The 14,211-nt window shown below is 49.9% G+C and overlaps 1 protein-coding gene across 1 annotated transcript; it reads right to left on the reverse strand.

Annotated features, from left to right (window-relative positions):
• Positions 1 to 1,176: 1,176 nt before the first annotated feature.
• On the reverse strand, positions 1,177 to 12,740 carry LOC148684933 (uncharacterized). Its single transcript, XM_088675066.1, has 3 exons — positions 12,524 to 12,740; positions 5,969 to 6,987; positions 1,177 to 1,656 (listed from the first exon to the last, which is right to left on the reverse strand). The coding sequence occupies exons 1-3, from the start codon at positions 12,738 to 12,740 to the stop codon at positions 1,177 to 1,179; spliced, it is 1,716 nt and encodes a 571-aa protein (XP_088531192.1).
• Between the last annotated feature and the right edge of the window lie 1,471 nt (positions 12,741 to 14,211).

Below are 14,211 nucleotides of genomic sequence, written 5' to 3' on the forward strand. Positions count from 1 at the left end.
TTTAGAAGACACCTGAAGGCAGCCCTGTTTAGGGAAGTTTTTAATGTTTGATGCCTTACTGTATTTGTAATATTTTGTTGGAAGCTGCTCAGAGTAGCTGGGGAAACCCAGCCAGATGGGCGAGGTATAAATTATTATTATTATTATTATTATTATTATTATTATTATTATTATTATTATGTCAGAGATTTCCTTCTCCTAGATGGACTCCCCTCTAGGGTTGCCCAGACTCAATAGAGGACAGGACTTCTGTGCCTTTAATTGCCCTGCTCTCTTTTGAGTCTGGAAACCTTAAAGAGAAACCAGCAGACCCTTTGTTTCATTTCCAAGCAAAGGGTCTGCTGGTTTCTCTTTAAGGTTTCCAGACTCAAAAAAGAGCAGGGCAATTAAAGGCACAGAGGTCCTGTCCTCTATTGAGTCTGGCAACCCTACTCCCCTCCCAGGTGGATGAGCCCCACCTGGCCCCTCACTTCCCCCTAACACCCTCCCCATACATCTTCCTTCCTACCCTTTGTAAACCAAGCAAGGGACCAGGAAGCATTATCTCGTCGTCCTAAACAGCTGCATCACAGCCATGGTTTATTCAGCTTGGATTGCATCACACGCGCCCCGTTCCCCCCCCCCATGGCTTCCATGGAACAGGCCATTTGACCTGCTCCCACCCAGTGTCAAATATCCCATGTTGTGTGCAAGCAAGCATCCTTTCGCATGGGGCTCGGGAGCCACTGGGGAAACCTAACTTGCAGGGCCCTACTGGCCCGGGATACTGCTTCACCTTGTTGCCCTCCCTGCCCCCCACCCCCCATTGTAGCTGTGCCCAGAGCAGGCCCAGAGCGCCACCTGCAGCCCCTTGCCCCATCGCCGCCCGGTCTTCTCAGAGATCCCTTTGGCATGGCAACTTTTGCCGCACCAGACCCACAGCAGAGACCCCTGGGCTGGCGAGGGGGAGAAGCACCATGCTCCCTCCGTTTAGCACGCCCTTCCCAAGGGCAGCCGCTGCAGACCAGCGCCAGGGCATGCCCGCTTCCTGGTTCCGCAGCCCGCTTCTGTCCTGCCTTTGCAGAGGAACAGCCCCTGCTGGCATCGGAGCCACCGCCTTTTGGAGCCTCGTCCACGGCGTGGTTCCCTAGGCCACGTCGCCGCAGGCTTTCCTTCCATCCAGCCCCATCCAGGGATTTAGTAGTGCCCTCGCAGTCTGTCCATGAAACTGGGCTTGGCCGTTCGCTCCCTCGCCTGGAGGCGCTTTGGGGGCCCGTCTGGCACTGCCCGGGGCCTTGGCTCCTCACGCGGCGCCTGCTCCTCTTCCTTGGCATGGGGCCTCCTTGCCTTGGAGCCGCTTGCCTGGTGGCCTCGCCTGGCGTTCCCACGCGCCTTGCCCACCCTTGCCTGCTTCTCCAGCTCTCTCTGCCGGGCCGACTGGTACGCCTTCTCCCTCTCCACGATCTTGGCCTCCCGCAGCGAGCGCCGCTCGAAAGCCTCCACGATCCGGGGGATCCGGTTCTCCGCTTGCAGCTGCACAGCCACCTCCTCGGCGGAGGGGTCCGGCTTTTTCTTGCTGGAGACCAGCGTGGCACGGGGCCTCTGCTGCTCGCAGAAGAGGCAGGAGCAGGTGGCGGGAGAGGTGCTGGCGTCGTCGCAGGTGTGGAGCCGGGAAGCCTGCAGGAGGGGAAAGGGAGAAGGGCAGGAAGCTGAGGCTCAGCATGTTTAGGGGCAGGACTAGATGACCCTATGGGTCCCTTCCTTTTTTTGAAGTAATTTTTATTCAATTTTCAAATTAAACAAAACATAAAACACACATACACTCATCCAATATTTCGCTCTGCCGAGCTGCAACTTCCCTCCCTCCCTTCATGCGGCTTTATTATTTCACTCTTATCTCGCAGGGTTTTTTTTTGCAAACTCAGTCCAATTTCGTAGGATTTATTTCAGTCCTGCAAGTGTCTTTAAACTTGTACAGTTTTTCTCCATATAGTCAATGAATTTACTCCATTCTCTCTGGAACTTTGTCTCTCCCTGGTTTCGGATCCCACAGGTCAACTTTGCCAGTTCAGCATAGTCCATAATTTTTGTCTGCCACTCCTCAATTGTCGGTACATCCTGCGTTTCCCACTTTGGGGCTAATAAAGTTCTCGCCGCGGTTGTGGCATACATAAATAGTCTCTGATCCCCCTTAGCAATCTCATCGCCCATTAGTCCTAATAAGAACGCTTCGGGTTTTTTGGTGAAAGTATACATAAATATCTTTTTCAACTCATTATATAAATTTCCCCAAAATCTTTTTACTGTCTCGCATGTCCACCACATATGATAAAGTTGTCCATCTTTCTCTTTACATTTCCAGCATACTTTACTACTTGTCCTATAAAGGTAAAGGTAAAGGGACCCCTGACCATTAGGTCCAGTCGTGACCGACTCTGGGGTTGCGCGCTCATCTCGCATTATTGGCCGAGGGAGCCGGCGTATAGTTTCCAGGTCATGTGGCCAGCATGACAAAGCCGCTTCTGGCAAACCAGAGCAGCACACGGAAACGCCGTTTACCTTCCCGCTGTAGCGGTTCCTATTTATCTACTTGCATTTTGACGTGCTTTCAAACTGCTAGGTTGGCAGGAGCTGGGACCAAGCAACGGGAGCTCACCCCGTCACAGGGATTCGAACCGCCGACCTTCTGATCAGCAAGCCCTAGGCTCAGTGTTTTAACCACAGCGCCACCTGGGTCCCTTACTTGTCCTATACATCTTAGCTAATTTTACTGGTGTTAAGTACTGTACCATCTATACACCATTTTCTTTCAGGGCGGTACATGCCCCACTCAGGCTGGCTCCCAATGCAGGGGTTGAAATTGGTGCCAGCCAGCTGATTGCAAAGGAAGAACAGAAGGAGAGCCTGCTGGATTTTTTATTGGGGGGAAGGGAATGTCATAATTTACAGGAGCATTTAAGAACCTGGATCCTCTTGAGGTTTTTAGGGACCTTCCCAAGGTTGGGATTTGCCTCTACTAAAGAACCGGCAACAGTTGTGTTGAGGTGGTGGCTCTGGTGATCGAGTGCCGGGGGTGAAATGCTGCTGTGCCCAGGCACAGGGGCTCTCCATAGGCCCTCCGAGAAAGAGAAAGGGGGCACAGCTCTGCCCCATTCTTCTAGAGGTAGAGGGTGGGGCAGAGATGCACACTGGTGGCCCATGATATTCTTGTAAAGAAGCTGGTAAAACGCGGGCTAGACAATGCTACCATTCAGTGGATTTGTAACTGGCTGACTTACCGAACCCAAAGGGTGCTCATCAATGGCTCCTCCTCATCCTGGAGAGTAGTGACTAGTGGGGTGCCACAGGGTTCTGTCTTGGGCCCAGTCTTATTCAACATCTTTATCAATGACTTGGATGATGGGCTTGAGGGCATCCTGAGCAAGTTTGCAGATGACACCAAATTGGGAGGGGTGGCTAATACCCCAGAGGACAGGATCCCACTTCAAAATGACCTTAACAGATTAGACAACTGGGCTAAAGCAAACAAGATGAATTTTAACAAGGAGAAATGTAAAGTACTACACTTGGGCAAAAAAAAGAAGAAGAAAGGCACAAATACAGGATGGGAGACACCTGGCTTGAGAGCAGTACATGTGAAAAGGATCTAGGAGTCTTGGTAAACCACAAACTTGACATGAGTCAACAGTGTGATGCAGCAGCTCAAAAAGCCAATGCAATTCTGGGCTGCATCAATAGGAGTATAGCATTCTAGATCAAGGGATGTAATAGTACCACTGTATTCTGCTCTGGTCAGACCTCACCTGGAGTACTGTGTCCAGTTCTGGGCACCACAGTTCAAGAAAGATACTGACAAGCTGGAACGTGTCCAGAAGAGGGCAACCAAAATGGTCAAAGGCCTGGAAACGATGCCTTATGAGGAACGGCTTAGGGAGCTGGGTATGTTTAGCCTGGAGAAGAGAAGGTTAAGGGGTGATATGATAGCCATGTTCAAATATATACGTAAAAGGATGTCATATAGAGGAGGGAGAAAGGTTGTTTTCTGCTGCTCCAGAGAAGCGGACACGGAGCAATGAATTCAAGCTACAAGAAAGAAGATTCCACCTAAACATTAGGAAGAACTTCCTGACAGTAAGAGCTGTTCGGCAGTGGAATTTGCTACCAAGGAGTGTGGTGGAGTCTCCTTCTTTGGAGGTCTTTAAGCAGAGGCTTGACAGGCAAGGGCGTACCCACCACGGGGCAAGTTAGGGCAGCTGCCCTACTCTAGAAGCAGGGCTGGTGGGCAGAGGCGGAGCACAGCCTGGCGGAGCGCAAGTTCGCCGTTCCTGCCCGCCGCGCTGCACCCTCCCTCCAGCTCCCCGTCGCGCCCTCTGGCAAGGCCAAGTGCGGCGGGGAACCAGAGAGCGCGGCGCGGCGGGCGGGAACGCTGAACTCGCGCTCCGCTGGGCTGGGCTCCGCCTCCGCCCACCAGCCCTGCTTCTAGGGAGGGGCACAGCCCGGCGGAGCACGAGTTCGCCGTTCCCGCCCACTTTGTGGCCCCTCCCCTTCCATGCCTTGGCCCTTCCCCTTGCCCCCCCCTAGTTTTGATCCTGGGTACGCCTATGTTGACAGGCATATGTCAAGAATGCTTTGATGGTGTTTCCTGCTTGGCAGGGGGTTGGACTGGATGGCCCTTGTGGTCTCTTCCAGCTCTACGATTCTATGATTCTACTGCAGTAGCCCCAGAGGACACTTCAGCTGCCCCTCAAGGCATGCCAGATGGATGGCAGATTCCATCAACTCAGAAGGGCCTACGGAGGAGGAGAGCTCTGCTGGATCCGGGGCCCATCTAGTCAGGCATCCTGTTCTCACAGCGGCCAACCAGATGGGGGTCCGATTGTGGCATGGTGGAGCAATCCTCCCGGGGGGGGGGGGTTCAATCATGGTGCAGCGATCCTCCCGGTGGGGGGCTGATCGTGGTGCCATGCCATGATCCGCCCAGGGGGGATTTTGTCACCCCCCTCTGGGATGGCGCCCAGGGTGGACCGTCCCCCCCGGACCCCCCTCGTACTCCCCTGCCTGTGGGAGGGAATTCCATAGTTTAACACTGCTCTGCAGGAAGAAGTGCTTTCTTCTCCCAACTCGTGTTGTCAGCAGCAAGGCTTCTGGATCCCAGTTGCTGGAGACCGCAGGAGGGGAGAGGGCTGCTCTTGCGCTCTGATCCTGCTTGCTGGTTTCCAACGAGCAGGAGGCAGGGCCCGGTGGGCAATTGGCCTCATCCAGCAGCCTCTTATGGGAGTTCTTTGTTGTAGTCCAACCATATCTGGGGAAGCCCTACAGCGCTGGCCCTGGGGAATGCCCATTCCATCAGATGTCAAGGAGATAAACAGCTCTTTGACTTTCGGAGAAGTCTTATCGCCGAATAATTGATGCTTTTGAATGATGGTGCTGGAGGAGACTCTTGAGAGTCCCATGGACTGCAAGAAGATCAAACCTATCCATTCTGAAGGAAATCAGCCCTGAGTGCTCCCTGGAAGGACAGATCGTGAAGCTGAGGTTCCAATATTTTGGCCACCTCATGAGAAGAGAAGAATCCTTGGAAAAGACCCTGATGTTGGGAAAGATGGAGGGCCCAAGGAGAAGGGGATGACAGAGAACGAGATGGTTGGACAGTGTTCTCGAAGCTACGAACATGAGTTTGACCAAACTGCAGGAGGCAGTGCAAGACAGGAGTGCCTGGCGTGCTCTGGTCCATGGGGTTACGAAGAGTCGGACACGACTAAACGACTAAACAACAACAAAATTGACTTTCGGAAGACATCTGTACAGTACAGAAGTTTTTAATGTGTGATGTTTAACCGTGGTCTTAATATTTTGCTGGATGTTGCGCCGCCAGATGGGCAGCATATAAATAAAATTATTATTATTATTATTATTATTATTATTATTATTATTATTATTATTATTATTATTATTATCATCCCCCCAGCCCTTCCCTCTGCCCCCTCACCTGATGAGTGGGTTCCTCTTCCTGATGGCTCTTCATTCTGTGCCTGGTCTCAGCTGCGGGGTCCATACTTGGACAGCCTCCCGCCTCTCCCCAGGAATCCCTCTCCTTCTGATCCACTGACCCGTACACAGGTGGCCACCCCAGAGTGCCTGGGCTCCCCCGATGCCCAGCCCCACGCCCATGTTGCCTTGGGTGGGCTGGAGGGTCCTCGACCGGCGTCTCCTCCAGCCACTGCTGGACTTTCAAAAACCGCTCTGGCACCTGCTGCCGGCAACGAGGCCCAGTCCTTTCCCTCTGGAGGGGGGCACTCAAACCCGCTCTCTCCCTGCCTTCCGGCAGACTCCAGCCACTCTCCTGGAGGGTCTCCATGCCCGCTGGCGTGTCCCTGTTAAACGCTTGGCAGGCAGTGCAGCTCTGGACATGGCTGATCCTGCAGTGAGGCAGGATCCGGGCCGAGCTGCTCACGGCTGTGGAGGGCCTGCTGCTTTGCTGCCGCCAAGAGACGGGCTCCGATGCCCCGCCTTTGCCAGTGAGACAGTGCCGGAGGGGCCGTGGGCACGGGTGGCAACCGGGATGGCCTCGAACGGCTGCATCTCCTCTTCCTTGGGTCGCGCGGCTGTGATTCTGCCTCCTGCAGCTTCGCTCGGGGCCAGCGTGTTCCTTCCCGGGGTTCCTCCAGGGCCCGCTGGGGTCTGCGGGGTCTTCCTGCGGGGTCCGCAGGTCCTCGCAGGTGTTGGACAGGTGGTCTGAGCCACCTGCCCAGGCTTTCAGCTTCTTGGAGAAGAAAGTGTCCAGCTTCTCTGCAGCGTTGCGGTTGAACAGGGAGGCCCTCTCTATACCCAGGCTGGGCGAAGATCGCACATGCGGGCACAGCGGTGGCTGATGCCCCTCGGGATCCTTCGGGCGGTTCCGCACTGGATCCTTGCAACCCCGGAGGTGGCTTTGGCAATCGGCGTGATCCGTCCTTCTGGGCGGGTTCGGCTTTCCGAGGCTGCATTCTCGGATGGATCTCGAGAGCTCTAAAGAAAAGTAAAACCAGTGAAAAAGTGTCTCCGATTCATGGCCTTCTAGTACGGCTTCTTTCCACAAATGGGAGTCCTCCAGATGTTTGAGACTACAATACCCATCAGCCTCAGCCGGCACAGCTTGGCTGGGGCTGGTGGGAGTTGTAGTCCCTCCCAAGCATCTGGATGGCATCAAGGTACAGTGGTAGAAAACAAAGTGAAAGGAGGAGCCAGCAGTAAATCACACTGTGGCCATTGGAGTTAACTCTTTCTTAGAAAGAACACGACCTGCAGCACAGACTTGGTGGCGTGTCAGGCCAGAGGAGCACAGCCGCTCATCCCTATGGACCAGTTTCTGAGACCAAAGGTCCCTACCTCCCCAGGGCTTTTTCTAAGCAATTGGAGACTGTGCCTGCACGGTTCCACTTGCTTCATGTCTCTTCTGGTTCTGGGAGACCAGGGTGGAGGGGAGCTTGTCACAGTAGGACGGGGTGACACCCACGATTCTTCACCAGCCTGACTAATCTCTGCCTCTTGACCTCCCTCCTCTCTGTCTCTGAATCTTCTGAATCTGTCTCTGAATCTGGACTGCTCTCTGCCATAAATTCTCCCTTCTCACCAAGCTTCTGACACCTCCTCCTTATAGTCATAGGGGCTACGTTTGAAGGTGACCCAGAAACTACAATTAATCCAGAATGCGGCAGCTAGAGTGGTGACTGGGAGCGGCCACCGAGACCACATAACACCGGTCTTGAAAGATCTACACTGGCTCCCAGTACGTTTCCGAGCACAGTTCAAAGTGTTGGTGCTGACCTTGAAAGCCCTAAATGGCCTCTGTCCAGTATACCTGAAGGAGCATCTCCTCCCCCATCGTTTTGCCTGGACACTGAGGTCCAGCACCGAGGGCCTTCTGGCGGTTCCCTCGTTGCGAGAAGCCAAGTTGCAGGGAACTAGGCAGAGGGCCTTCTTGGTGGTGGCACCTGCCCTGTGGAACGCCCTCCCATCAAATGTCAAAGAGAAAAACAACTACCAGACTTTTAGAAGACATCTGAAGGCAGCCCTGTTTAAGGAGGCTTTTAATGTTTAATCCATTATTGTATTTTATTTTTCTGTTGGAAGCCGCCCAGAGTGGCTGGGGAAACCCAGCCAGATGGGTGGGGTATAAATAATAAATTATTATTATTATTATTATTATTACTACTACTACTACTACTACTACCTCCCCAGGGCTTTTTCCAAGCAATTGGAGACTGTGCCTGCATGGTTCCGCTCGCTTCATGTCTCTTCTGGTTCTGGGAGCTTCTGTCTCTGAATCTGGACTGCTCTCTGCCATAAACTCTCCCTTCTCACCAAGCTTCTGACGCCTCCTCCTTATAGTCCTCTCCCTCTTCTCCCTCTGACCACTCATCATTGTCCCATCACCATTCCCTGGGCTCTGAGCCTTCTTCCCTTGGGGGTTCCCCAGCTGGTTCCTCTCATCATTCCTCTGCGTCTAACAAGTCCAAGACACTCCGCTTAGAATGGATGTCATCTTTTGGCAGGCTGTCAACTTTGGAGTCTCCCCCTTGCACTTAGATTTCTCCCTCCAGGAGCTGCAACTGAGGCATGAATCTATTCCAGGGGTCAGCAATTTTTTTCCAGCAGGGGGCCGGTCCACTGTCCCCCAGACCTTGGGGGGGGGGGCGGACTATATTTTGGAGGGCGGGGAGGAGAACGAATTCCTATGCCCCACAAATAACCCAGAGTTGCATTTTAAATAAAAGGACACATTCTACTCATGTAAAAACATGCTGATTCCTGGACCGTTCACAGCTGGACTGAGAAGGTGATTGGGCTGGATCCCCCCCCCCCCCGGGCCTTAGTTTGCCTACCCATGATCTATTCCTTGCTTGAATCTGCCCTTTGGGGCTACTGGGAGCTATAATTCAACATAAATGCACAAGCCCAGCAATTGAGGAAGCAAGCAACTGCTTCTCCTTCCCAAGGTCCTTCCAGTTCATGTTTATGGCTTCCTTCTTCCCTAGGTTTAGGAAAGGAATGGAAAATAAAACTGCCAATATTGTAGTGCCATTATACAAATCCATGGTGTGACTGCATTTGTACCTTTCCGAGCACAAATCAAAGTGTTGGTGCTGACCTTTAAAGCCCTAAATGGCCTCGGTCCAGTATACCCTGTTAGGGAATTTTATAGGGGGGGGCACCCAAACGAGGCTTCATTTGGGAATCAAGATTGGCACTAATGCCCTCAAGGGGACCCCATTTGATCCTACAACACCACTCTAGTATCGCACCAACACGAACCCCTCAAGATCAAGCCCTGAGTAATAAAGGCTCCCTTTCCTACCCTTTCTCTGTTGCCTGAGACTCTATGTAACCATATTTCTTTATGAATGAATACAGTGTATCTTTAGTTCTAAATGAAACCTCCTTTTTGCGACTCTGGCCAAGGGCTCTCAGGGATGCAGGGAACAGCCATAATCCCTTAAGCAAGAGGTCAGGTAGCCAGGGTGGTGCTCCTCTGCATATCCATAATCCATTCAGGTACCATCTCCTGCCATTCCCAACCCTCCGAAGCCAGAGGCAATACACACAACTGGACCCATTGTTTCCCCCCACCAGGTACTCAAGGATCCCTTCCCAGATACTTACTGGTACTTGCTTAACAATGTCCTGGGACATCCTTATGCTAATCCTGCTTACCTCCTGTTTACCTGTATGCTAATGCCCCTTGCACCTTCCCCTTTTCTGACGTTTTACCCTGTCACAAGTGATGTATGTATGATGCTTTCGATGTGCATTATGGGATGGTGGTGGGAAGTTTTAAAAGTTCTTGCAGCCCTGTTCACAGTGTTCAGTCTGGCATTGAACCTGCTGCGCAGTAATAAACCTTGCTGTTTGCTCCGGATCATGGCTGGACTCCTTCCTTTTATACTCCGCAACGACCACAGGCCCTTGCCTGATGAGCTGGGTGGCTGAGCATTCTCGCACCCAGAATTTTGCCCTAACAACCCGAAGGAGCGTCTCCTCCCCCATCGTTCTGCCCGGACACTGAGGTCCAGCGCCGAGGGTCTTCTAGCGGTTCCCTCGCTAGGAGAAGCTAAGTTACAGGGAACCAGGCAGAGGGCCTTCTCGGTAGTGGCACCCACCCTGTAGAATGCCCTCCCACCAGAGGTCAAAGAGAACAACAACTACCAGACCTTTAGAAGGCATCTCAAGGCAGCCCTGTTTAGGGAAGCTTTTAATGTTTGATGGATTTCTGTATTTTAATGTTTTGTTGGAAGCCGCCCAGAGTGGCTGGGGGAACCCGGCCAGATGGGCGGGGTATAAATAATAAATTATTATTATTATTATTATTATTATTATTATTATTATTATTATTATTATTTGGAATACTGGGAACAGTTCTGGGCACCTCCACTCAAAAAGAGCTGGGAAAAGTTCAGAAGAGGGCCGGGAGGAAAGGTTGCAGAGTTTGGGACCTAACAGTTTAGAGAAAATATCCCAAAGGAACATAAAATACTTTTTATGTACGTGACAACAGTAGCCCAGAGATGGGCTAGCAGAGAGGAATGGCAAACTAAGCTGTTAGACTCTGCTGAAATGGCAAAACTGACCGGGAAACTCAGAGACCAAGAGGACAAGAAATTCAAGAAAGAATGGGGAAAGTTTATAATTTATTTAGGAGACCACTGTAAGCAGATGAAAACATGAGCAGGATTTTAACCCCACTTGTAATGTAACAAATATTATGCATAATATATATGGATAGGTACAAAATAGAGACTATGAAATAACATGCAGTTGGAAATGTTGACCATAGGACCCCTGGAGTGGGGGCGGGGGGAGAGTCGCGAGATTCAGAGAAATCTCATTTTATGGATATGCATTTGGTATTTGTAAAATCAAATGAAAATGATTTTTTTTAAAATAGAGAAAAGATGGGAATGAAGCAACATGATATAAGATGATTTTACACACACACACACACACACACACACACACACACACACATATATATATATATTCACTGTATCTGAAGAAGTGTGCATGCACACGAAAGCTCATACCAAAATAAAAACTTAGTTGGTCTTTAAGGTGCTACTGAAGGAATTTTTTTATTATATATATATATATATATATATATATATATATATATATATATATATAATGTCCAATAGCACCTTAGAGACCAACTAAGTTTGCCATTGGTATGAGCTTTCGTGTGCATGCACATTTCTTCAGATACCTACGAAAGCTCATACCAATAATAATAATAATAATAATAATAATAATAATAATAATAAATACTTTATTGTCACTGTACCACTTTGGTACAGTTGGTCTCTAAGGTGCTACTGCAACACGGCTACCTAGTTTAATAATAATAATAATAATAATAATAATAATAATAATAATAATAATAATAATCTATATATATATAAATGTAAAAAAGGTGAAACTGTGGGCTCCACTTTTCTCTGAAACCGCTTGACTGATTGTCCTGTAATTTGGACACAACGGCCCATGCCACTACCCGAGTGTTGGCACAACCTTCAGATTGCTCACATCTCATACCTGCGCAGGTAAAAACCTGCTTTTCCACAAACTAAAACAGCGCCCTCAAGGGGCGTTATTCCCACAGCTCCTCCTCCCTCCCCATGGAGTCTAGCCCACACCCACAAACCCCGCCTCCGGCATGAGATCCTGTAAAACAGGGGGACATTGAGACTCAGGGGGATCTGAAGGGGGGGCTATATTATTTGACAGACTAACGCACAGCAACGCGTGCAGGGCCAGCTAGTAATAATATATAAAAATAAAATGTCCAGCAGCACCTTAGAGACCAACTAAGTTTGCCATTGGTATGAGCTTTCATGTGCATGCACACTTCTTCAGATACCTACGAAAGCTCATACCAATAATAATAATAATAATAATAATAAATACTTTATTGTCACTGTACCACTTTGGTACAGTTGGTCTCTAAGGTGCTACTGGACATTATATATATATATATATATATATATATATATATATATATATATATATATCTACTGCGTCAGACCAACACGGCTACCTAGTTTAATAATAATAATAATAATTAATTTTTTTTATTTATACCCTGTCCATCTGGCTGGGTATAAACTTGGGAATGGCATGGCATAGGGAAAGTTGACAGAGTAAAGTTTTTCTCCCTCTCTTATGACATTAGAACCTGTGGACTTCCCATGAAGCTGAATGTTGGAAGATTCAAGACAGTTAAAAGGAAGTCCTTCACGCAGCACATAAACTCTGGAACTCCCTTCCGCAGGAGGTATTGATTTCCACCAACCCGGATGGCTTTAAAAAGAGGATTGGACAAATTCATGGAGGAGGAGAGGGCTATCGACGGCTGCTAGCCAGGACGCCTCTGCTCTGCCTCCAAAGTCAGAGGCAGCAAGGTTTCTGGAAACCGCAGGAGGGGAGAGTCGGTCTTGTGTTCGAGTCCTGCTTGTGTGCTTCTCACAGGTATCTGCTTGGCCCACCTAGTCCAAGCTCTTCTTGGGCTTACCAGAAATAATGGAGGCCGTTGAAATCTCACGATCTCCCCACGGCCTGCTGGCATTGTTGACATAGTCCTGGTCAGTCTCCCAGTCGTTGTCGTCTTCCTCCTCCTCCTCTGTGCCGTGAGAAAACCGCCTGGTCTGCTCTGGCCGCCTGTGGTCCCCGCTGCTCCTGCAGGTGTTTGGAGACCGGCCGGCCCAGGGACACCCCCCGGTCTGGGCCATGTGGGAGGACCAAGAAGTCCTGGCACTCGGCAATGAGGTCAAGGCTGATTGCACCGAGAGCTGGCGGAACCAAGCATGGCCTCCGTCCCAGCCCAGGTTGGTAGAGTCTGCCCACTGTGATGTCATGCGTGGTTCTTCTGCACAACACTCCGCCAGAGCTGCATTCTTTGGAGGGGGGTAGGCGCATGTTGGAAAGACCACCGGGGTCCTCGGTCTTGTCAGCTGTCTGGCTTTGCCAAAGGGTGTTGGGGAGGGCTTGAAATGGGAGCATGGAGGAGTTGGAAGAGGAACAGAAGGGCAGCCCAATAGTCCAACATCTCATTCTGCCCCTAGAATCATAGAATCATAGAGTTGGAAGAGACCACAAGGGCCATCCAGTCCAACCCCCTGCCAAGCAGGAAACACCATCAAAGCATTCTTGACATATGCCTGTCAAGCCTCTGCTTAAAGACCTCCTTAAAGAAGGAGACTCCACCACACTCCTTGGCAGCAAATTCCACTGTCAAACAGCTCTTACTGTCAGGAAGTTCTTCCTAATGTTTAGGTGGAAAGTTTAGGTGAAAAGGAACAGGTGGGTTGTGGCGATGTGTGTTTGCAAGGTTGTGCACATACTGAACACAACCAAAACAGTTACAGGTAGGTACCGTAGACATGTTGGTCTGCTGTAGTAGAAACAAAATATAAAAAATTCCTTCCAGTAGCACCTTAGAGACCAACTAAGTTTGTCATTGGTATGAGCTTTCGTGTGCATGCACACTTCTTCAGATATCTGAAGAAGCATACGAAAGCTCATACCAATGGCAAACTTAGTTGCTCTCAAAGGTGCTACTGGAAGGAATTTTTTTATTTTGTTGCAACCAAAGCAGTCGTTGCGTGCAAACTTCCATCATTCATCCTCTGCCATGTTGCGCCTCTCCCCTAAGGACCCCTCTGTGTGGGAATGTTAAGGATGGTAGGAAAGGATATATTAAATAAGTTTTATCCTTCCTTCACTCACAGCAGAGCAGATTCGCCTCAATATAGCTGGAAGCTAGTTTGCAGATTCGTTTGAACCTCTTAGTTAAGATTATTTCCTGATGTCCCCTTTAATTCCTCTTAAAAGAATAAAGACAAAAGAGTCTTTCTGAGTGAAGCAACAAAAGGTTTGCTCACATTTTAGTTCACGGTTTGATCCCCGAAAGGCAGGCTTTACTTAATAGTTACATGACAAATTCTGAGTCTCATATGAACCCATGTGCTGCTGGCTGAGAGCCAGCAGACAGCAAAGGTTACATTAATAGAACAAAATGGCTGCAGGAGAGAACAAGACAGCCATATGTCAAGCCATATTTGATGGTGTTTCCTGCTTGGCAGGGGGTTGGACTGGATGGCCCTTGAGGTTTCTTCCAACTCTATGATTCTAAGACATCACTGGGACATGACAACTTGAAGACTGATTAAGAAGACTAAGAAAATGGTTGCATGACTCAGC

Source organism: Zootoca vivipara, chromosome 8 (genome assembly GCF_965207765.1).
Source record: "Zootoca vivipara chromosome 8, rZooViv2.hap1.1, whole genome shotgun sequence".
Classification (NCBI taxonomy): Eukaryota; Metazoa; Chordata; class Lepidosauria; order Squamata; family Lacertidae; genus Zootoca; species Zootoca vivipara.

Excerpts from the sequence above, each read along its gene's own strand:
- LOC148684933 (XM_088675066.1), bottom strand. The coding sequence starts at position 12,740 with ATGGCCCAGACCGGGGGGTGTCCCTGGGCCGGCCGGTCTCCAAACACC. Across the intron at positions 6,988-12,523 it reads AACGGCCTCCATTATTTCTG|AGCTCTCGAGATCCATCCGA; the intron begins GTAAGCCCAAGA and ends ACTTTTCTTTAG. Across the intron at positions 1,657-5,968 it reads AAGAGGAACCCACTCATCAG|GCTTCCCGGCTCCACACCTG; the intron begins GTGAGGGGGCAG and ends CCCCTCCTGCAG.